Source organism: Monodon monoceros, unplaced genomic scaffold, assembly GCF_005190385.1.
Source record: "Monodon monoceros isolate NGI ecotype Baffin Bay Population unplaced genomic scaffold, NGI_Narwhal_1 Super_Scaffold_22, whole genome shotgun sequence".
NCBI lineage: Eukaryota > Metazoa > Chordata > Mammalia > Artiodactyla > Monodontidae > Monodon > Monodon monoceros.
In genome coordinates, this window is record NW_021703779.1 from 70,529,748 (window position 1) to 70,553,183 (window position 23,436).

At 36.8% G+C, this 23,436-nt stretch overlaps 1 protein-coding gene across 4 annotated transcripts in view; it reads right to left on the bottom strand.

Moving 5' to 3' along the window:
* The window catches only part of RPS6KA6 (ribosomal protein S6 kinase A6), a 227,927-nt gene that overhangs the window by 92,597 nt on the left and 111,894 nt on the right, over positions 1-23,436 (bottom strand). For all 4 annotated transcript variants that reach the window (XR_003796370.1, XM_029240500.1, XM_029240502.1 and 1 more), the window contains exon 3: positions 6,321-6,437. Coding sequence is in view for 3 of the 4 variants with exons in the window: in XM_029240500.1 (XP_029096333.1) it covers positions 6,321-6,437 (117 nt within the window). In the remaining variant the exon portion in view is untranslated. The remainder of the gene's footprint in view (positions 1-6,320; positions 6,438-23,436) is intronic.

Genomic DNA, 23,436 nt, shown 5'->3' on the forward strand with positions numbered 1-23,436 from the left:
AAGCTAAGTTTTAAAAAGCCTCAGTTATGAAGATAATTATGAGTATATTACAGTTTTATGAGTTATTTATTAGTAAAGGGTTGTTTCAATTTTTTAATTATTTAGTAAAACGTGTTCACTGCCTTACCTGCCATCCTCAACTCTAACAAGTTCTATTCAAGTGTTGCTTAACTTTAAAATGTGGTCAAGTAACTAACTTGTTCACACAAAACTGCAGATGGGAGAGATTTTAAGTAATTTTTTGTCTTGCCTCTTTCCTAAGGTAGAGCTTAAAACCCTTTAATCCAAATATTTTATGTGATAATTATGTATCAGCCAACTGGGCAGGTGAGGGGGTGGAATCTTTACTTCATTTAATCTCTGCTTCTCCTATTCTTTATATCAGACCTAAACTCAAGGACCATTTCAGGTTTACAGTTTTCATACTCATCTAGTGTAGTGCTTCTCACACTTTCTGTGTAGACCAACCAGTCTTTTTTTCCCCCTTTTCTCCAAGTCCATTGCAGACCATACTTCTATAAAATATAATCAAAATGAATTATTTAGAAAATTGAAATTTAAATGTCATAAAATACAATCCCTTTTTATACTAATTGATTCTACACATAAAATTACTTTGTCAAATTTCTGTAAAAGTTGCTAAATGCTTACTCTCAGTTTTTGAACATGTCTTACAGTAAGCCAGTAACAGTTCATACCACACTTGGAGTAGACTAATCAAGAGAATTCACATATTAACAGATGGCTGGGTTTTGCAACATAAAACTATCTTTGGAGAAAATAAAAGTTCAGGGCTTGAACCAAATCATAAATTTGCATATCACCATAAACATTTCTGTACTGAAAGAACTAACAAAGCTACTACCCTATGTTACTTTCATGTCTAATATCTACTCTGAACTCCAACAAGATCTCCCCAAACAATGTAGAACCCCAAGGAAGTGTGCATTGCCACAGAAGATTTCAGTAGCTTCATTCCATGGAGTTATTTTTAGTGCATTTAAACTTGGAGAGGATAGTCCGAAAAATCCATGATTTTTCACTGATGAAAATAGTAAGCAATGGAACAGAATGTCAAATTTAACACACCTATAGCCTACCCTCGGTCTCCTTTATAATGAAGATTCACTAAAAAATAAAATTAGTATTTTATAAATGAACAGTGCTAAATCAGGCTTTTTAATCACAGAAGAATATATTCAATCTGGGTTAGAGAGAATACAAACACAACCAAATTACCATGGGGTTCTAAATGTCATATAAAACTTACTGAGTGAGCTAAAGAAGCTATGACCCCAGATGCACATTTTCTTATCTGTATTTTTCAAGTTTCCTGCTGTTGGCAAACAAGCGGACTTGTACGTATTTGTATAGCTGATTTAAGTCTATATCAGTTTTTTAAACAGCAGGTTAAATTAATTGCCATAACACACACACACACACACACACACACACACACACACACACACAAAAGCTTCAAAGCTAAGCAAATGGCATTAACCCTAAGCACCAGACTTAAAGTTTTCATTCAGTTTTACTGACATGGGCAAATAAAGGTAGATAAACAGTTTCCTCTTTCCTAATCAATATCATGTGACCAAGATGTTGACAACAAAGGAGTCAAGTCATTTCGTGAGTGTTGACTACACCACAAGTAAGAGAACTATCTTTCTCAGTCTTTTCCAAGAAAGCAATTCTCAATATTTTTGGTCTCAAGAATTCTTTTACTTTGCTGTACAGTAGAAACTAACATAACATTGTAAAGCAGCTATACTCCAATAAATATTAAAAAAATAAAAATAAAAACCTTAAAGATGATAAACATAATAAAAAAAATAATTCTTTTACAATCCTAAAAATTACTGATGACTCTAAAGTACTTTTGTTTTTGTGGGTTATATCTATTGATATTTACTATATTAGAAATTAAAACAGAAAAAAATTAACTATGTATTGATTCATTAAAAATAATAAATACCTGTTATATGTGAATATAAATATTTTTATACAGATAACTATATTTTTTCCAAAACAAAAAAATCCATGAGAAGATTGACACTGATCTACATTTTTGCAAGTCTCTAATATCTGGCTTAACAGAAGACAGTTGGATTCTCATATCTGCTTCTACATTCAATCTGTTGCAATTAAGTTATTTTGCTTAAATTATAAGAAGAAAATCAGGCCTCACACAGATATGTATTTGGAAAAGGGAGTGCTATTTTAATAGCCTTTCCATATAATTGTAGTTATTCTTTTTTGATACGACACAAGAATTTGACAAGTGGCAGTTTCTTAAAGATTAGTTGCAATGAAAAATCTGAAACCACATCAATTAACTGTCCATATTCTTTTATATAATAATCCATGGTCTACCTGACACTTTGAATGGATTTTGTACTGATGTCTGATTTGATAACATCATGTGTTTGGTCAACTCAAAAACATTGGTTCACTGAGTTATTCAGATCTTCCAAAAGTTGACAGTAGCAATCTCATCAGGAAAGTCTTTTGAGTATTGAGAACAGTTGAGCCCACAGTGGCAAATAAAAATTTTCCAAAATTCTAATTTTTTGCTTCAAAGCTCGAATTTTATCATTGACAAAATTATTATCAGTTGTTTTCCATGAAATAACAGGTTCTCTCCATTCATTTTTGAGAAAACATCTACCAAATACCCAAGTTTAAGTAACCATAGTTTGTCGATCATTCTTTCAAGTAAAAATGCTTTTCCATGAAAAAAGTGTGTAATTTAGCTCACAACTCAAAAAATTGCAAAAGTGCTCTGTCTTGAGACAATCATACTTTTGGTATGCAGCTAAAGTACTTTGTGTACTTCTCAATTTAATCACACAATATTAAGAAGATGTGTACTCAAGGGTTGATACTTGATAAATTTAATCACTGTTAAAACCTCATCGAGGACATTCTTAAGTAAAACACATTTTTTTAACTGTAAGTGGGTGACAGTGAAGAATATGATTACTGATGTAGTTTAAAATCACTTCCTTGACTGTGCCAAAGTGCCAAAAGTTTTACGAATAATATCTTAGTATTATAAAACAGTCTTGACCTTGAGAACCCCCTGAAAGTGTCCTGTGGATATCCAGGGTTAGTAGACTCCACTTTGAGAACCACTGTTCTAGAACACAGCCTTTAGTGGAGTTGAAAAGAATGGAATACAGAGGGTAAAAAGAGGCAATTAAAGAAGAAAGAAAAACCCAAAGCACAAAGCACAAAGCAGCCACTTTTCCCCTATCTCTTAAAAACCTCACTAGTATCTCAATATGGCATCTAATAGAAGCCATCATTAACAGTCTAGAGATATAACTGTTTATTTGTTCATTACCTGATTTGTTCTTTTCAGGTCTAATGAGTGAACTTTCCTAGCATAAGAAAACATCATCTCACTCTGCTCTCTTCCCATCATCAACTACAGAAGAAGCTGCATGACTTCAAACTACTGTTTCTAAAAACATCTGTTTCCTGATCAGAGAGGTTTCTTTTCAGTCACTCTAATCCAATTCTCAGAAATTGTTCAGAAGAGAAATGAATGAGTGAATTACTCCAATATACTTTTCTCTGTCATATGGACTTTTATATTTTCCGTTAAGAAGTGTTTGCTGAAGTGAACTGCAGAACTGCACAGCTTTAACACTGATTGAAGAGAAAGTGCCATTTGCAAGAAATTTTAAGTTGTAAACATATATTTTTAAAACTATCTCTTGATAGCTAATCAATTACTAAGGAGGGCAAGGGTTTGATATTTTCAAAAATCCATTTTTAAGTCCTATATTTAAAGGCTTTACTACCACAAAAGCAAAAACAATATGAAGCATGAATGTTAAAATGTATGTATGCTTTGTGTAAATGATTTGACATGTGAAATATATGAAAGGCTAGTCTGACAATGTCAAACATGTTTTCAAGTGTTTTATTTTATTGTGTTTTAAAATAAGTAATGTAAGTTGTTTGGTATACTTCATTTCAATTCACACATTACTTGATGTGCTTAGTACAGAATTTTATATGCATCTTTTATGATAATGCATGCTTCTTTAAAGTACAATTTTACAACTGATTTTCGTAGGATTTTTCCCGATTAAATAGACTATATAGATGTTCAATGTCACAAAGCATTATATAGGTTAAAATTCCATTTATTGCATTTTAACAATGGGACTTTCACAGAAAAACTTATAAATATGACTGCAGCCCAAAGTTTCTTGGAATTGCTCCTACACTTATCTGATTCACAGCCTTGGCCAAATTCCTGAATAGGTTCAGCATATAACAAGTCCCACCCACACAATGCCTACGCAAATGACATAATACTGACAAGCAAGTATGTTCACATCCTAGGAAGAAAGAAATAAGCCACCTCCTTAATATTTCTTTGGTTGATGAACTGCACAAGGATCACTATTCTGTATTTTAGTATTAGGAATTTTTTAAAGGCTTCTATGATATCCTTGTTAAACCAAAGTTCCTGTACAAAGCTGAGTGTTCCCTGAATTTTTTAAGGACTGCATTGACAACTTGTCAGCGTGTTGCTATAATTAATGTGAAGATGTTACTGAAGACATTTTATCATGTTATACTGTATTTTCTTCATGAAGCCCCATAAGAAAAATTTCTCTGGTCTGTTTCTTAAAGATACTGTCAATAATCATACAATTAAATGTTTCAGCCTCTTTATAATGGCTGCCAAAATATTTGTCTTCACTTTTGCCCCATTTCTAGGCCCTTATACCATGCATCTGTGAACAACAGAGTTTATTCCTGGCTTCATCTCATCTTTCCTGCTCTAATTTTTCTGCTTCCATCATCTTCCCCACTTATTTTAAATTTTATTTTATTTAGTATTCATCTATGAAAGCCTTAAATCCTTTCTGGAACAAAGCTGTATATAAATAAATACACATATGAATAAATTTATATATATCAAATGACAAAACAAATACTTTTAATGGCTTGAAATGATTGCCTGGTGATATTTTATTTGAGTCGCTATGTAAGCATTTATGTATTGGGGATGTAAAAGAACTTCATCTCTGTTCTAAAATTAACATCATAAAATATAATGTAAAATATTTGTTTATATACTGTACTTTTAGTAACTTTAAAAAATAAAGGTGTTCAAAATGCACATGCCTACTCTACAGGTCAGTTCTATAAATACACCCCCCACACATACAATCTATTGAAAGCTCCTTCTAGTTTTACTCCCCCTAGCACAACTATTCAAGTCCTATCTCCTTGTCATCATATACCTCCTGTACCAATTCACTGCCAAACCATAATCCACCTTAGCTTGTACTTTTTGTGTCCTGAAAATGTTTCTCTATATTTTACATGTTGTATTCTATACCACACAGGTATCAGATTACTTTAAGACAATTATGTCTACTTTATATTAACCAATGCTGTTTTTTGAAGTGTTATACACAAACCAGGTGTTCAATAAATGTCTTTCTTTTATAATGTTTCAGAGCATAATAACTAAGCAATGCTCAACTTCCTTACTTTCCCCTTTGAAACTAAATCTCAGCCACCCTGAAATTAGTAGTTTCTCATTAACTTCCTCCCCTTAAATTGCCACTGTTGCTGTTTCCTAAAGGCTGTTACTTAATATGTGTATGCAATACTTTTCGTGTCTTAGATGTTAGGTATACAAGTCAGGAACCAGACCTACATACATCTTTTCCAAGAATCATATACCATTAAGCCCTTAATAAGCAATTTTAATAATGAGTGTCAGAGTTTATCTTCCTCAATTTTGCTTTTTCCCTTGAAATTTAAGCCCTTTGAAGGCAGGAGTTTCACATAATCCATATATCACCCAGTACTTACCATAGCTGTACTTTACACACATATTTGCTTTAAAAGATGATAGATTAATTCATGTATTCAGTACATGAATTGATACATACATTCTGACTTCTGTGACAGAGCTAAGGAATACAGATGAAATCACCAATAAAGAAAGCAAAGGTCATGCCAGCATGTGAACATAGAAACAAGATCTCTTTTACAAAATTCAAAGTTTCTTGATTTAGGCAGCTAATAAATAGCATGCTATATTTTGTCCTAGAGATATCAGTGATCCCAGGGGATTAGAAAACCTTTATTATTACAGAGAAGAATAAAGAAATTGAACTAAAAATACAACAGAAATAAAAAGCAGTAAAATTAGAGCCGCCTTTGTGTGTATCCTTTGACAATTTAGAAACAGCACATTTATCAGATTTCTACCTATGTGTATACTTTTTTGCTAAATGTTTAGAAGAAAAACAAATGGGGAAAAAGGCATCCATTACCTTTCCAAAGGATCCCTGACCAAGAACTTTGAGTAACTCAAATTGTGCAGGATCTGCTTTCTCATATCCTTCCTTAACGTGATGAGTAATAGGGATTTCTTTAACAACTCCTTCATCCTGAAAAAAGAAATCCAAGCAATACTCAAATATACTTACAACATCTTATTATTAGCTCCATTTAGAACCAGAAATCACAACAGAAATAATTTAATACCTAACTCCTTAAATCTAGCACAGAGTTTTATGGGCTACTAGCATCCCCATTTCCTGGGTTTTCTAACACATAGAGATAGAACATCACCACCACCACCCCTATTATATAATTTCATGTAAACAGAAGCATGTAAAATCTATGCTTCAGCTTCTGTTCCAACTAGGTAGAGACAGAAGTAAAACATCAACAACTAACAGAGTCTTAAGAACCTCAATGGAGTATGACTTATGAGGTAGATGCAGAGAAAGTCAAGAGATAGATAAAACCTTGTAAATTGTGGGACATGACAAAAAATGTGAACCTCAAGAGTTCTTTTAAATAGTATTTCACTATACCATTTTAAGTAGTCAGTAATATATGAATATTTAAATGTCCAGCTAGCCATATCAATGAAAAAGAAACTAGCCTAGACAAACAAAATCTGCAAAGCCCAAAAATATGTTTCCAGGCCATGAGCCTACTTTTATTGAAACTTTATATATAAATTATATGCCAGATTTACTACCACCTGGGTCAGGCAGAAGGAAGTCACCTTGGAAGTGTTTCTGCTCCTTCATATAGGACTCTATATCAAGACTACACTCAGGTGAGCTGTAATTCTAGTCCCTAGCACAGTAGCTAGGATGAAAAAAAACCCTCAAATGTATTATATATCACAAAATAACAAAATCTGGGATATATTACCCAACCTTCTGACTCTATAGGGGAGAAAACTGAGACACACAGAGTTTAAGTTCACGTGACTAGTTAGATGTCTAGAAGTCTTGGTAGCTTTCCATTATATCATATCAATTCTGGTCTGGATGGCAAGAATGTTCCCAATCCATTCACCCTTTAATTAACTGATTAATCAATGGTGACTGTGGTAATAATGGGCAAGAGCATGGTCCCAAGTAAGCTGGCTTCATGGCAGCTAAAATAACTGCCATGTTACATAAGTAGTCATACATTTACTCTCAAAGAAGGGTATCCAGCAGAGGAGTTTTAGCTTTAGGTATTAAGAACCACTAATCAGTCAGAAATGAAGTATCTGTTCTGAAAATATGTCCATGGATGTTTCTTATACATCAAAAGAGTATTTCACTGAACTCTTTTTTTTTAATTTAACATCTTTTTTGGAGTATAATTGCTTTACAATGGTGTGTTAGTTTCTGCTTTATATCAAAGTGAATCAGTTATACATATACATATGTTCCCATCTCTCCTCCCTCTTGTGTCTCCTTCCCTCCCACCCTCTCTATCCCACCCCTCTAGGTGGTCACAAAGCACCAAGCTGATCTCCCTGTGCTATGCGGCTGCTTCCCACTAGCTATCTATTTTATGTTTGGTAGTGTATATATGTCCATGCCACTCTCTCACTTTGTCACAGCTTACCCTTCCCCCTCCCCATATCCTCAAGTCCATTCTCTAGTAGGTCTGTGTCTTTATTCCTGTCTTACCCCTAGGTTCTTCATGACTTATTTTTTCTTAGATTCCATATATATGTGTTAGCATACGGTATTTGTTTTTCTCTTTCTGACTTACTTCACTCTGTATGACAGACTCTAGGTCCATCCACCTCACTACAAATAACAATTTTGTTTCTTTTTATGGCTGAGTAATATTCCATTGTGTATATGTGCCACATCTTCTTTATCCATTCATCCAATGATGGACACCTAGGTTGCTTCCATCTCCTGGCTATTGTAAATAGAGCTGCAATGAATATTTTGGTACATGACTCTTTTTGAATTTTGGTTTTCTCAGGGTATATGCCCAGTAGTGGGATTGCTGGGTCATATGGTAGTTCTATTTGTAGTTTTGTAAGGAACCTCCATACTGTTCTCCATAGTGGCTGTACCAATACACATTCCCACCAGCACTGCAAGAGTGTTCCCTTTTCTCCACACCCTCTCCAGCATTTATTGTTTCTAGATTTTTTGATGATGGCCATTATGACCAGTGTGAGATGATATCTCATTGTAGTTTTGATTTGCATTTCTCTAATGATTAATGATGTTGAGCATTCTTTCATGTGTTTGTTGTCAATCTGTATATCTTCTTTGGAGAAATGTCTATTTAGGTCTTCTGCCCATTTTTGGATTGGGTTGCTTGTTTTTTTGTTATTGAGCTGCATGAGCTGCTTGTAAATTTTGGAGATTAATCCTTTGTCATTTGCTTCATTTGCAAATATTTTCTCCCATTCTGAGGGTTTCACTGGACTCTTTTAAATAGCCATGAGAGTGAGTTTCCCCTTTTCAAGGCATCTTTTTTGTAAAAAGTCAAGGACCTTTTTTAATGCACATACATATGTTCTGTAGCTGACATTTTGGAATTATATTAAAGTATGGCATATCTTTATGCACTTTTGCACTACATGTACATCAAAAGCAATGTCAAATTGTATACTCTTATTAATATTATTTTAACTGATTTTATACCACATATTATGAATGTAGTAATAGTCTTCAAAGAATGGTATATAACAAAAGCATACTGGAAGTTTTCTCCAGTGTAAAGAACACTGACGGAAGAGTCACAGCCTAATTTTTCCTCCTAGTTCTCCCATGCATAAGCTAAGCAGCCTTGGCCAAATCACAAACTACTCTACTTCAGTGTTCTCACATGACAAACAGATTATGTTAGACTGTTCTTTAAAGTCCCCTTCAAGTCTGTGGTATTATATTGAACACAATATAATATTTTAATGTTTAAGAAGGCACTTCAGTTTCTGCCACATTTAAGATCATCATTATAAACATGGGTCATGACATCGGTTTTTAAAAACATTCAGAGCTAGGAAACAACTGTACTCTATCCTACTTAGTTTCACCAAACCTAAGCAAGTCTTCAAAAGGAAATATCTGCTCAATGCCTCTTCTAATTAAAATCCACATATGCCCATCTTTTAAAAATGCAATATCTTTCGATTTTCAGCAGCATTACACTATAAAATTTCAAATATGAAAATGCTATTAGATAAGAAAAGACATCTTTTTCCAGCAGACAGCCAGCAAAGAATATTGTTACACTGTGTCCTAACAACTTATTACCTTGTCTTTCTCTCCCACTAGACAGGTAAGCAACCTGTATCCAGGTAATATCACATTCATGTCTGCATTCATAATGCTTAGCACAATATTTGTTTGACCTTATGGGAGCAGACAGCACAAAAAATCCAACCAATTTCATAAAAAGGGAATGAAGAGAAACTTATTTTCTAAAATAAAGATTTGTAACAGTAAAATTAATCAATAAGAAACTTCAAAATTATTTTTAAATACTTTTTTAAAAAACAGAAAATTATGTATGAATAATTTATTTTTAAACATATAAAGGTAATAGGGAAACAGGAGATTCATTCTGAATAATGGAATTATGTCAATTTTGAATATAACTGACTTTGTGATGACAATATAAATTGAATAATATAAGCATTTTTCCTTAGATATGAGGAATATAAATAAACATTTTTCCAGATAATTCATGATTTGGCCATGCCACATGGCATGCGGGAACTTATTTACCCAACCAGGGATCGAACCCGCACTCCCTGCAGTGGAAGTGCAGTCTCCTAACCACTGGACCACCAGGGAATTCCTCATGATCAGTATTTTTATTACACTGTGTTGTACTCAACACAAATGAAGGGTATAATGACCCCAGAATCTGCACTTTTAAAAAAATGCTGATATTAACTTACTGATTGCTCATCTGCCTGTTATAGATATATGTTCCTAGACAAACAACTATATGTATATTACTAAATTATAGATAGTTTGCCTTTAAGTAGACAGTTGTTTACAATGCTCTAGTTTCAAAAAAATCACTTATAAAATATTTATTCAATATGCATGTTTGGTTCCCACCCTCAGAGATTATGGTTCATTAGAATTAGGATGGGGTGGGGGGAAGGAGTCAAGATGGCAGAATAGGAGGAGACAGAATTCATCTCTCCTGTCAAGTGCATAAAGAATACATCCATAAATGGAACAATTCTCATAAAGCACCGGATGAACATTAGTGGAAGACTTCAGACACCTCAAAGGACAAGAAAAACCCCCTTGCAATGGGGTAGGATGAAAGAAAGAAAAAAAGAAAAGGGGACTCAGGAAGGTGAAGTTCTTGTTGTTGTTTTAATTTTTTTTAATATACATTTTTCTATTTTTACTTTGATTTTTTTGTTGTTTTGTGTTTTTTTCTTGTATTTAGCCCTTTTTTCCATTTTTGATCATTTTTATGTGTTTGTTTTATGTTTCTTTGCTTTTTTTGATGTTTGCTTTCTGTTCTTATTCTGCTTTTCTTTTTTTTTCCCCTAGTTTAGCCTTTATTGACTGCTTTCATTTTTGAGTTATTTTGTTTGTTCTCGTTTTATGTTTTCTTGGGGTTTTTTGTGTGTTTCTTTGTTTCTGTTTGTTTGCTTTTGTTTTAATCAATTGTCTTGGGTTTGGTTTGTATGTTTGTTTTCTTTCTTTTCCTGTGTTGTTGTTGTTGCAGTTTGTTGGGTTTTGTTTCTGCTATTTGCATTGGGTTTTGTCTGTCTGTTGGTTTTCTTTTCCCTTTTATTCTTTTTCCTCTGGCCACAATGCGCTGCTTGCAGGCTCTTCATTCCCTGGCCAAGGGTCAGGGCTGGGCCTCCTGGGTGGGAGTACTGAGTCCAGGATGCTACATCACCAGAGGATTCCCAGGCCCAGGGAATATTAAAGTACTGTGTTTTTTTTGTTTTTTGTTTTTGCAGTACGTGGGCCTCTCACTGTTGTGGCCTCTCCCATTGCGGAGCACAGGCTCCGAACGCGCAGGCTCAGCGGCCATGGCTCACAGGTGCAGCCGCTCCATGGCATGTGGTATCTTCGTGGACCGAGGCACGAACCCGTGTCCCCTGCATCAGCAGGCAGACTCTCAACCACTGCGCCACCAGGGAAGCCCCAGGCCCAGGGAATATTAATTGGTGTGTGTTCTCCTGGAGGTATCCATCTCGACACCAAGCCCTGGTTCCGCCCAACTGCCTGCAGGCTTTACTGCTTGACACCTCACGCCAAACAACCAGCAACAGAGGAACACAGCCAAACCCATCAGCAGACAGGCTCCTAAAATCGTACTAAGCTCACAGACACCCCAAAACACACTAACTGATGGGGTCCTGCCTATCAGAGGGAAAAGACTCAGCTACACCCACCAAAGCACAGGCACCAGTCCCTCCCACCAGGAAGCCTACACAAACCCCTGCACAACCTCACCCACCAGGGGGCAGATAACAGAAGCAAAATGAACTACGACCCTGGAGCCTGTGGAAAGCAGACCATGAACACAGTAAGTTAGACAAAATGACAGAGAAATATGCTGCAGACAAAGAAGCAAGGTAAAATCCCACAAGACCAAATAATGAAGAGGAAAGAGGCAATCTACTTGACAAAGAATTCAGAGTAATGACAGTAAAGATGATCCAAGATCGTGAAAATAAAATGGAGGTATGGATCAAGAAGATACAAGAAATGTTTAACAAGGACCTAGAGGAGTAAGAACAAACAATCAGTGATCAACAACACAATAAATGAAATGAAAAATACACTAGAAGGAATAAACAGCAGAATAACTAAGGCAGAAGAAGAGATAAGTGAGCTGGAAGACAGAATGGTGGAAATAACTGCCATGGAGCAGAATAAAGAAAAAAGAAAGAAAAGAAACGAGGAACGTCTCAGAGACAACATTGAACGCACCAACATCTGAATTATACGGGTCCCAGAAGAAGTGGAAGAGAAAGTGTCTGAGAAAATATTTCAAGAGATTATAGTCAAAAACTTCCCTGAAATGGGAAAGGAAATAGTCACCTAGGTCCAGGAAGCACAGAGATTCCCATACAGGATAAAACCAAGGAGAAACATGCCAACACATATTAATCAAACTAACAAAATTAAATACAAAGAAAAAACATTAAAAGCAGCAAGGGTAAAGCAACAAATAACACACATGGGAATACCCATAAGGATACAAGCTGATTTTTCAGCAAGAACTATGCAGCCAGAAGTGAGTGGCAGAATATATTTAACGTGATAAAAGGGAAAAAACCTATTACCAAGATAACTCTACCAGTAAGGATCTCATTCACATTCGATGGAGAAATCAAAAGCTTTACAGACAAGCACAAGCTAACAGAATTCAACACAACCAATCCAGCTTTACAACAAATGCTAAAGAAACTTCTCTAGGCGGGAAGTACAAGAGAAGAAAATGACCTACCAAAACAAACCTAAAGCAACAAACCTAAAGAGCTAACACCTATCTTTCTCAAACTCTTCCAAAAAATTGCAGAGGGAGGAGCACTCCCAAGCTCATTCTACAAGGCCACTATCACCCTGATACCAAAACCAGAAAAAGATATCACAAAAAAGAAAATTACAGGCCAATATCACTGATGAACATATATGAAAAAATCCTGAATAAAATACTAGCAAATTGGATCAAGGGGAAGATGGCAGAAGAGTAAGATGTGGAGATCACCTTCCTCCCCACAGATACATCAGAAATACATCTACACGTGGAATAACTCCTACAGAACACATACTGAATGCTGGCAGAAGATCTCAGACCTCCCAAAAGGCAAGAAACTCCCCACATACCTGGGTAGGGCAAAAGAAAAAAAACAGAGACAAAAGAATAGGGACAGGACCTGCACCAGTGGGAGGGAGCCAAGAAGGAGGAAAGGTTTCCACACACAAGAAGCCCCTTCGCGGGCAGACTGTGGGTGGCGGAGGGGTGAAGCTTCGGCACTGTGGAGGAGAGCACAGCAACAGGGGTGCAGAGGGCAAAGTGGAGAGACTTCCGCACAGAGGATCAGTGCTGACCAGCACTCACCAGCACTAGAGGCTTGCCTGCTCACCCACCGGGACGGGCGGGGCTGGGAGCTGAGGCTTGGGCTTCGGTCAGAGCGCAGGGAGACAACTGGCAGCGAGAACACAGCATGAAGGGGTTAGTGCACCACGGCTAGCCAGGAGGGAGTCCAGGAAAAAGTCTAGACCTGCAAATGAGGCAAGAGACTTTTTCTTCCCTCTTTGTTTCCTGGTGCGTGAGGAGAGGGGATTAAGAGCACTGCTTAAAGGAGCTCCAGAGATGGGCGCCAGCCACGGCTAACAGCGTGGACCCCAGAGACGGGCATGAGACGTTAAGGCTCCTGCTACTGCCAACAAGAAGCCTGTGTGCAAGCACAGGTCACTCTCCACACCTCCCTTCCGGGGAGCCTGTGCAGCCTGCCTCTGCCAGGGTCCCGGGATACAGGGACAACTTCACCGGGAGAACACACGGCGCACCTGACGCTGGGGCAACGTCACGCTGGCCTTTGCCTCCGTAGGCTTGTCCCGCACTCCGTACCCCTCCCTCCGCCTAGCCTGAGTGAGCCGGAGCCCCAGAATCAGTGGCTCCTTTAACCCCGTCCTGTCTGAGTGAAGAACAGACACCCTCAGGTGACCTACAAGCAGAGGCGGGGCCAAATCCAAAGCTGAGCCCCAGGAGCTGTGCGAACAAAGAAGAGAAAGGGAAATCTCTCCCAGGAGCCTCAGGAGCAGCGGATGAAATTTCCACAAACAACTTGATGTACCCTGCATCTGTGGAATACCTGAATAGACAACGAATCATCCCAAATAGAGGAGGTGGACTTTGGGAGCAAGATTTATTATTTTTTCCCCTTTTCCTCTTTTTCTGAGTGTGTATGTGTATGCTTTTGTGTGAGATTTTGTCTGTATAGCTTTGTCTTCACCATTTGTCCTAGGATTCTATCCATCCGTTTTTTCTCTTTTTTAACTTTTTAAAAAATCGTTTTTTTAATCATTTTCTTTTTATTTCAATCACTTTATTTTACTTCACCTTACTTTATTTTATTTTATTTTATCCTCTTTGTTTCTTTCTTTTTATTTGTTCGCACTTTTATTTTGAGCCATGTGGATGAAAGGCTCTTGGTGCTGCAGCCAGAAGTCAGTGCTGTGCCTCTGAGTTGGGAGAGCCAACTTCAGGACACTGGTCTACAAGAGACCTCCCAGCTCCATGTAATATCAAATGGCAAAAATCTCCCAGACATCTCTATCTCAACACCAACACCCAGCTTCACTCAATGATCAGCAAGCTACAGTGCTGGACACCCTATGCCAAACAACTAGCAAGACAGGAACACAACCCCATCCATTAGCAGAGAGGCTGCCTAAAATCATAGTAAGTCCACAGACACCCCAAAATGCACCACCCGACGTGGAACTGCCCACCATCAACCACCAGAACACTGGCACTACTCCCCTCCACCAGGAAATCTAAACAACACACTGAACCAACGTTAGCCACTGGGGACAGACACCAAAAAACAACGGAAACTACGAACCTGCAGCCTGCAAAAAGGGGACCCCAAACACAGTAAGATAAGCAAAATGAGAAGAGACAAAAACACACAGCAGATGAAGCAGCAAGATAAAAACCCACCAGACGTAACAAATGAAGAGCAAATAGGCAGTGTACCTGAAAAAGTATTCAGAATAATGATAGTAAAGATGATCCAAAACCTTGGAAATAAAATAGAGAAAATGCAAGAAAAATTTAACAAGGACCTAGAAGAACTAAAGATGAAACATGCAACAATGAACAACACAATAAATGAAATTAAAAATACTCTAGAAAGGATCAATAGAAGAATAACTGAGACAGAAGAATGGATAAGTGACCTGGAAGATAAAATATTGGAAATAACTACTGCAGAGCAGATGAAATAAAAAACAATGAAAAGAATTGAGGACAGGTACAGAGACTTCTGGGAGAACATTAAACGCAACAACGTTCGAATTATAGGGGTTCCAAAAGAAGAAGAGAAGAAGAAAGGGACTGAGAAAATATTTGAAGAGATTATAGTTGAAAACTTCCCTAATATGGGAAAGGAAATAGTTAATCAAGTCCAGGAAGCACAGAGAGTCCCATACAGGATAAATCCAAGGAGAAACACACAAAGACACATATTAATTAAACTTTCAAAAATTAAATACAAAGAAAACATACTAAAAGCAGGAAGGGAAAAACACCAAATAACACACAAGGGAATCCACACAAGGTTAACAGGTGATCTTTCAGGAGAAACTCTGCAAACCAGAAGGGAGAGGCAGGACATATTTAAAGTGATGAAGGAGAAAAACCTACAACGAAGATTACCCTACACAGCAAGGATCTCATTCAGATTTGATGGAGAAATTAAAACATTTACAGACAAGCAAAAGTTGAGAGAGTTCAGCACCACCAAACCAGCTTTACAAAAAATGCTAAAGGAACTTCTCTAGTCAAGAAACGCAAGAGAAGGAAAAGACCTACAATAACAAACCCAAAACAATTAAGAAAATGGGAACAGGAACATACATATCAAATATTACCTTAAAAGTAAATGGATTAAATGCTCCCACCAAAAGACACACACTGGCTGAATGGATATAAAAACAAGACCCATATATATGCTGTCTACAAGACACCCACTTCAGACCTAGGGACACATCCAGACTGAAAGTGAGGGGATGGAAGAAGATATTCAATGCAAATGGAAATCAGAAGAAAGCTGCAGTAGCAATTCTCATATCAGAAAAAACAGACTTTAAAATAAAGACTATTACAAGAGACAAAGAAGGACACTACATAATGATCAAGAGATCGATCCAAGAAGAATATATAACAATTGTAGCTATTTATGCACGCAACACAGGAGCACCTCAATACATAAGGCAAATAGTAACAGCCATAAAAGGGGAAATTGACAGTGATACATTCATAGTAGGGGCCTTTAACACCCCACTTTCACCAATGGACAGATCATCCAAAATGAAAATAAATAAGGAAACACAAGCTTTAAATGATACATTAAACAAGATGGACTTAATTGATATTTATAGGACATTCCATCCAAAAACAACAGAATATACATTTTTCTCAAGTGCTCATGGAACATTCTCCAGGATAGATCATATACATCATATCTTGGGTCACAAATCAAACCTTGGTAAATTTAAGAAAATTGAAATTTTATCAAGTATCTTTCCTGACCAAAATGCTATGAGACTAGATATCAATTACATGAAAAGATCTGTAAAAACAACAAACACATGGAGGCTAAACAATACACTACTTACTAACGAAGTGATCACTGAAGAAATCAAAGAGGAAATCAAAAAATACCTAGAAACAAAAGACAATGGAGACACAATGACCCAAAACCTATGGGATGCAGCAAAAGCAGTTCTAAGAGGGAAATTTATAGCAATAAAATCCTACCTTAAGAAACAGGAAACATCTCGAATAAACAACCTAACCTTGTACCTAAAGCAGTTAGAGAAAGAAGAACAAAAATCCCCCAAAGTTAGCAGAAGGAAAGAAATCATAAAGATCAGAACTGAAATAAATGAAAAAGAAATGAAGGAAACGATAGCAAAGATCAATAAAACTAAAAGCTGTTTCTTTGAGAAGATAAACAAAATTGATAAACCATTAGCCAGACTCATCAAGAAAAAAAGAGAGAAGACTCAAATCAATAGAACTAGAAAAGAAAAAGGAGAAGTAACAACTGACACTGCAGAAATACAAAAGATCATGAGAGATTACTACAAGCATCTCTATGCCAATAAAATGAACATCCTGGAAGAAATAGTCAAATTCTTAGAAATGCACAACCTGACAAGACTGAATCAGGAAGAAATACAAAATATGAACAGACCAATCACAAGCACTGAAATTGAAACTGTGATTAAAAATCTTCCAGCAAACAAAGGACCAGGAACAGATGGCTTCACAGGCGAATTCTATCAAACATTTAGAGAAGAGCAAACACCTATCCTTCTCAAACTCTTCCAAAATATAGCAGAGGGAGGAACACTTCCAAACTCATTCTACGAGGCCACCATCACCCTGATAACAAAACCAGACAAAGATGTCACAAACTAAGAACACTACAGGCCAATAACACTGATGAACACAGATGCAAAAATCCTCAACAAAATACTAGCAAACAGAATCCAAAAGCCCATTAAAAGGATCATACACCATGATCAAGTGGGGTTTATTCCAGGAATGCAAGGATTCTTCAATATACGCAAATCAATCAATGTGATACACCATATTAACCAATTGAAGGAGAAAAACCATATGGTCATCTCAATAGATGCAGAGAAAGCTGTCAACAAAATTCAACACCCATTTATGGTAAAAACCCTGCAGAAAGTAGGCATAGAGGGAACTTTCCTCAACATAATAAAGGCCATATATGACAAACCCACAGTCAACATCGTCCTCAACGGTGGAAAGCTGAAAGCATTTCCACTAAGATCAGGATCAAGACAAGGTTGCCCACTCTCACCACTCTTATTCAACATAGTCTTGGAAGTTGTAGCCACAACAATCAGAGAAGAAAAGGCAATAAAAGGAATCCAAATCAGAAAAGAAGAAGTAAAGCTGTCACTGTTTGCAGATGACATGATACTATACATAGAGAATCCTAAAGATGCTACCAGAAAACTACGAGAGCTAATCAATGAATTTGGTAAAGTAGCAGGATACAAAATTAACACACAGAAATCTATGGCATTCCTATACAGTCATGCTGAATAATCTAAAAGTGAAATCGAGAAAACACTCCCATTTACCATTGCAACAGAAAGAATAAAATATCTAGGAATAAACCTACCGAAGGAGACAAAAGACCTGTATGCAGATAATTATAAGACACTGATGAAAGAAATTAAAGATGGCACAAATAGATGGAGAGATATACCATGTTCTTGGATTGGAAGAATCAACATTGTGAAAATGACTCTACTACCCAAAGCAATCTACAGATTCAGTGCAATCCCTATCAAACTACCACTGGCATTTTTCACAGAACTAGAACAAAAATTTCACAATTTGTAAGGAAACACAAAAGACCCCGAATAGCCAAAGCAATCTTGAGAACGAAAAACCGAGCTTAAGGAATCAGGCTCCCTTACTTCAGACTATACTACAAAGCTACAGTAATCCAGACAGTATGGTACTGGAACAAAAACTGAAATATAGATCAATGGAACAGGATAGAAAGCCCAGAGATAAACCCATGCACATATGGTCAACTTATCTTTGATAAACGAGGCAGGAATGTACACTGGAGAAAGGACAGCCTCTTCATTAAGTGGTGCTGGGAAAACTGGACAGGTACATATAAAGGTATGAGATTAGATTACTCCCTAACACCATACACAAAAATAAGCTCAAAATGGATTAAACACCTAAATGTAAGGCCGGAAACTATCAAACCCTTAGAGGAAAACATAGGCAGAACACTCTATGACATAAATCACAGCAAGATCCTTTTTGACCCACCTCCTAGAGAAGTGGAAATAAAAACAAAAATAAACAAATGGGACCTCATGAAACTTCAAAGCTTTTGCACAGCAAACGAAACCATAAACAAGACCAAAAGACAACCCGCAGAATGGGAGAAAATATTTTCAAATGAAGCAACTGACAAAGGATTAATCTCCAAAATTTACAAGCAGCTCATGCACCTCAATGACAAAAAATCAAACAACCCAATCCACAAATGGGCAGAAGATCTAAATAGACATTTCTCCAAAGAAGATATACAGATTGCCAACAAACACATGAAAGAATGCTCAACACCATTAATCATCAGAGAAATGCAAATCAAAACTACAATGAGATATCTTCTCACACCAGTCAGAATGGTCATCATCAAAAAGCTAGAAACAATAAATGCTGGAGAGGGTGTGGAGAAAAGGGAACACTCTTGAACTTCTGGTGGGAATATGAATTGGTACAGCCACTATGGAGAACAGTATGAAGGTTCCTTAAAGAACTACAAATAGAACTACCATATGACCCAGCAATCCCAATACTGGGCCTATACCCTGAGAAAACCATAATTCAAAAAGAGTCATGTACCAAAATGTTCATTACAGCTCTATTTACAATAGCCAGGAGATGGAACTAACCTAAATGTCCATCATCGTATTAATGGATAAAGAAGATGTGGCACATATATACAATGGAATATTACTCAGCCATAAAAAGAAACAAAATTGAGCTATTTATAATGAGGTGGATAGACCTAGAGTATGTCATACAGAGTGAAGTGAGAAAGAGAAAGACAAATACCGTATGCTAACACATATATATGGAATCTAAGAAAAAAAATGTCATGAAGAACCTAGGGGTAAGACAGGAATAAAGACACAGACATACTAGAGAATGGACTTGAGGATATGGGGAGGGGGTAGGGTAAGCTGTGACAAAGTGAGAGAGTGGCATGGACATATATACACTACCAAATGTAAAATAGGTATCTAGTGGGAAGCAGCCGCATAGCACAGGGAGATCAGCTCAGTGCTTTGTGACCACCTAGAGGGGTGGGAAATGGAGGGTGGGAGCTAGCGAGATGCAAGAAGGAAGAGATATGGGAACATATGTATATGTATAACTGATTCACTTTGTTATAAAGCAGAAACTAACACACCATTGTAAAGCAATTATACTCCCATAAAGATGTAAAAGAAAAAAGAGTGAGATAGTGTAGTATAAAAAAAATACTAGCTCAGGAAATCCAACAACACATTAAAAGGATCATACACCATGATCAAGTGGGATTTATTCTCAGGATGCAAGGATTCTTCAACATATGCAAATTAGTCAATGTGAAACACCATATTAACAAACTGAAGAATAAAATCTATATGACCATCTCAATAGATGCAGAAAAAGCTTTTAACAATATTCAGTACCCATTTATGATAAAAACTCTAAAGAAAGTGGCCAGAGGGAACCTACCTCAACATAATAAAAGCCATATATGACAAACCCACAGCAAAAATCATTCTCAATGGCGAAAATTGTAAAGCATTTCCTCTAATATCAGGAACAAGATGAGGATATCCAATCTCGCCACTATTACTCAACATAGCTTTGGAAGTCCCAGCCACGGCTATCAGAGAAGAAAAAGAAATAAAAGTAATCCAAATTGGAAAAGAAAAAGTAAAACTGTCACTGTTTACAGATGACATGATACTATACATGGAAAATCCTAAATATGCCACCACAAACCTACTAGAGCTAATCAATGAATTTAGTAAAGTCACAGGATACAAAATTAATACACACATATCTCCTGCATTCCTATACACTAAGAACAAAAGATCAGAAAGAGAAATTAAGGAAACAATCCCAATTACCACTGCAACAAAAATAATAAAATACCTAGGAATAAACCTACCTAAGGAAGCAAAAGACCTGTATGCACAAAACTGTAAGATACTGATAAAAGAAATCAAAGATGACACAAACAGATTGAGAGATATACCATGTTCGTGGTTGGAAGAGTCAATATTGTGAAAATGACTACACTACCCAAAGCAATCTACAGATTCAATGCAATCCCTATCAAATTATGAACAGCATTTTTCACAGAATTAGAACAAAAATATTTACAATTTGTATGGAAACACAAAAGACCCCGAATAGCCAAAGCAATCTTGAGAAAGGAAACCTGAGCTGGAGACATCAGGCTCCCTGACTTCAGACTATACTATAAAGCTACAGTAATCAAGACAGTATGGTACTGGCACAAAAAGGGAAATATAGATCAATGGAAAAGGACAGAAAGCCCAGAGATAAACCCATGCACCTACAGTAACCTAATCTATGACAAAGGGTGCAAGAATATACAATGGAGAAAAGACAGCCTCTTTAATAAGTGGTGCTGGGAAAACTGGACAGCTACATGTAAAAGAATGAAATTAGAATACCCCCTAACAACATACATAAAAATAAGCTCAAAATGGATTAAAGACCTAAACGTAAGGCCAGACACTATCATACTCTTAGAGGAAACACAGCAGAACACTCTGACATAAATTGCAGGAAGATCTTTTTTTAACCCACCTTCTAGAGTAATAAGAATAAAAACAAAAATAAACAAATGGGACCTAAATAAACTTAAAAGCTTTTGTGCAGTAAGTGAAACCATAAACAAGATGAAAACATAACCCTCAGAATGGGGGAAAATATTTACCAATGAAGCAACTGACAAGGATTAATCTCCAAAATATACAAACAGCTCATGCAACTCAATATCAAAAAAACAATCCAATCAAAAAATGGGTGGAAGACCTAAATAGACATTTCTCCAAATAAGACATACAGATGGCCAACAAACACATGAAAAGACACTCAACATCACTAATTATTAGAGAAATGTATGTCAAATCTACAATGAGGTATCACCTCACACTGGTCAGAATCGCCATCATCAAAAATCTACAAACAATAAATACTGGAGAGCGTATGGAGAAAAGGGAACCCTCTTGCACTGCTGGTGGGAATGTAAATTGATACAGTCACCATGGAGAACAGTATGGAGGTTCCTTAAAACACTAAAAATAGAATTACCATATGACCCAGCAATCCCACTACTGGGCATATACCCAGAGAAAACCATATTTCAAAAAGATACATGCTTCCCTGGTGGCGCAGTAGTTGAGAGTCTGCTTGCCGATGCAAGGGACACGGGTTCGTGCCCCAGTCCCTGAAGGTCCCAAATGCCGCCGAGCGGCTGGGCCCGTGAGCCATGGCCACTGAGCCTGAGCGTCCAGAGCCTGGGCTCCGCAACGGGAGAGGCCACAGCAGTGAGAGGCCTGTGTATCACACAAAACAAAAAAAAGATACACACACCCCAATTGTTCACTGCAGCACCATTTAAAATAGCCAGGACATGGAAGCAGCCTATGTGTCCATCAACAGAGGAATGGGTAAATATATGGTACATGTATACAATGGAGTATTACTCAGCCATTCAAAGGACCAAAACTGGGTCATTTGTAGAGACGTGGATGGACGTAGAGACTGTCATACAGAGTGAAGTAAGTCAGAAAGAGAAAGACAAATATTGTATATTAACACATATATGTGGAATCTAGAAAAATGGTATAGATGATCTTACTTGCAAAGCAGAAATAGAGACACAGACGTAGAGAACAAGAGTATGCATACCAAGGAGGAAAGGGTGGGGGTGGGATGAACTGGGAGTTTGGGATTGACATATATACACTACTATGTATAAAATAGATAACTAATGAGAACCTACTGTATACCACAGGGAACTCTACTTGGTGCTCTGTTGTGACCTAAATGGGAAGGAAATCCAAAAAAGAGGGGATATATTATGTATACATATGGCTGATTCACTTTGCTGTACAGCAGCAACTGACACAGCAGCCTAAAGAAGCTATATTCCAAAAAAAAAAAAAAAAAAGGATGTAGGATGGGGCTCAGGCATAGGCATATGTGTTTTTTAAAATGTTCCCAGATGATTCTAATAAATTGTCAGAATTGGGGAACACTATTTAGGTGCTTCTAAGATATATAGTTAGATTGATAGATAGATGTGCACACAAATATATACACACATATACACACACAAATGGCTACTTATTACAGAAGTGCTGTTGTATTTGTATGCCACTAGCTCTTTTGTAGTGCCAAATTATCTGGTATCCTCCTGTTCCGTCACTTCCAATATTGGCCTTTCTTATTTCATCTTCTCCCTGCCCCATTCTTGTCTATTGCCTAAAAATTCTCAGCTTTCCCGAGGTTATATTTATTGATGCTTACTATTAAAATATTCTTTTTTTTTCTCATCTGCAATCCTCCTTCCTCCCTCTACCTTCCTTTCTTCTGGTTCTGCACCATTCTGAAAGCTTAAGAATGTCAGCAATCTAGCTCAAAATAAGGTAGTAATGTACTTAACAGTGATCCATTTGTTTTTCCTGAGTGAATCATCTTCCAAAAAATTCTTCCTATTCTGGTACAATAAAGTTGTGATATATCACCTTCTCTTCTCATAATACACTCTTTTCTCTATATTCACTCACTCAA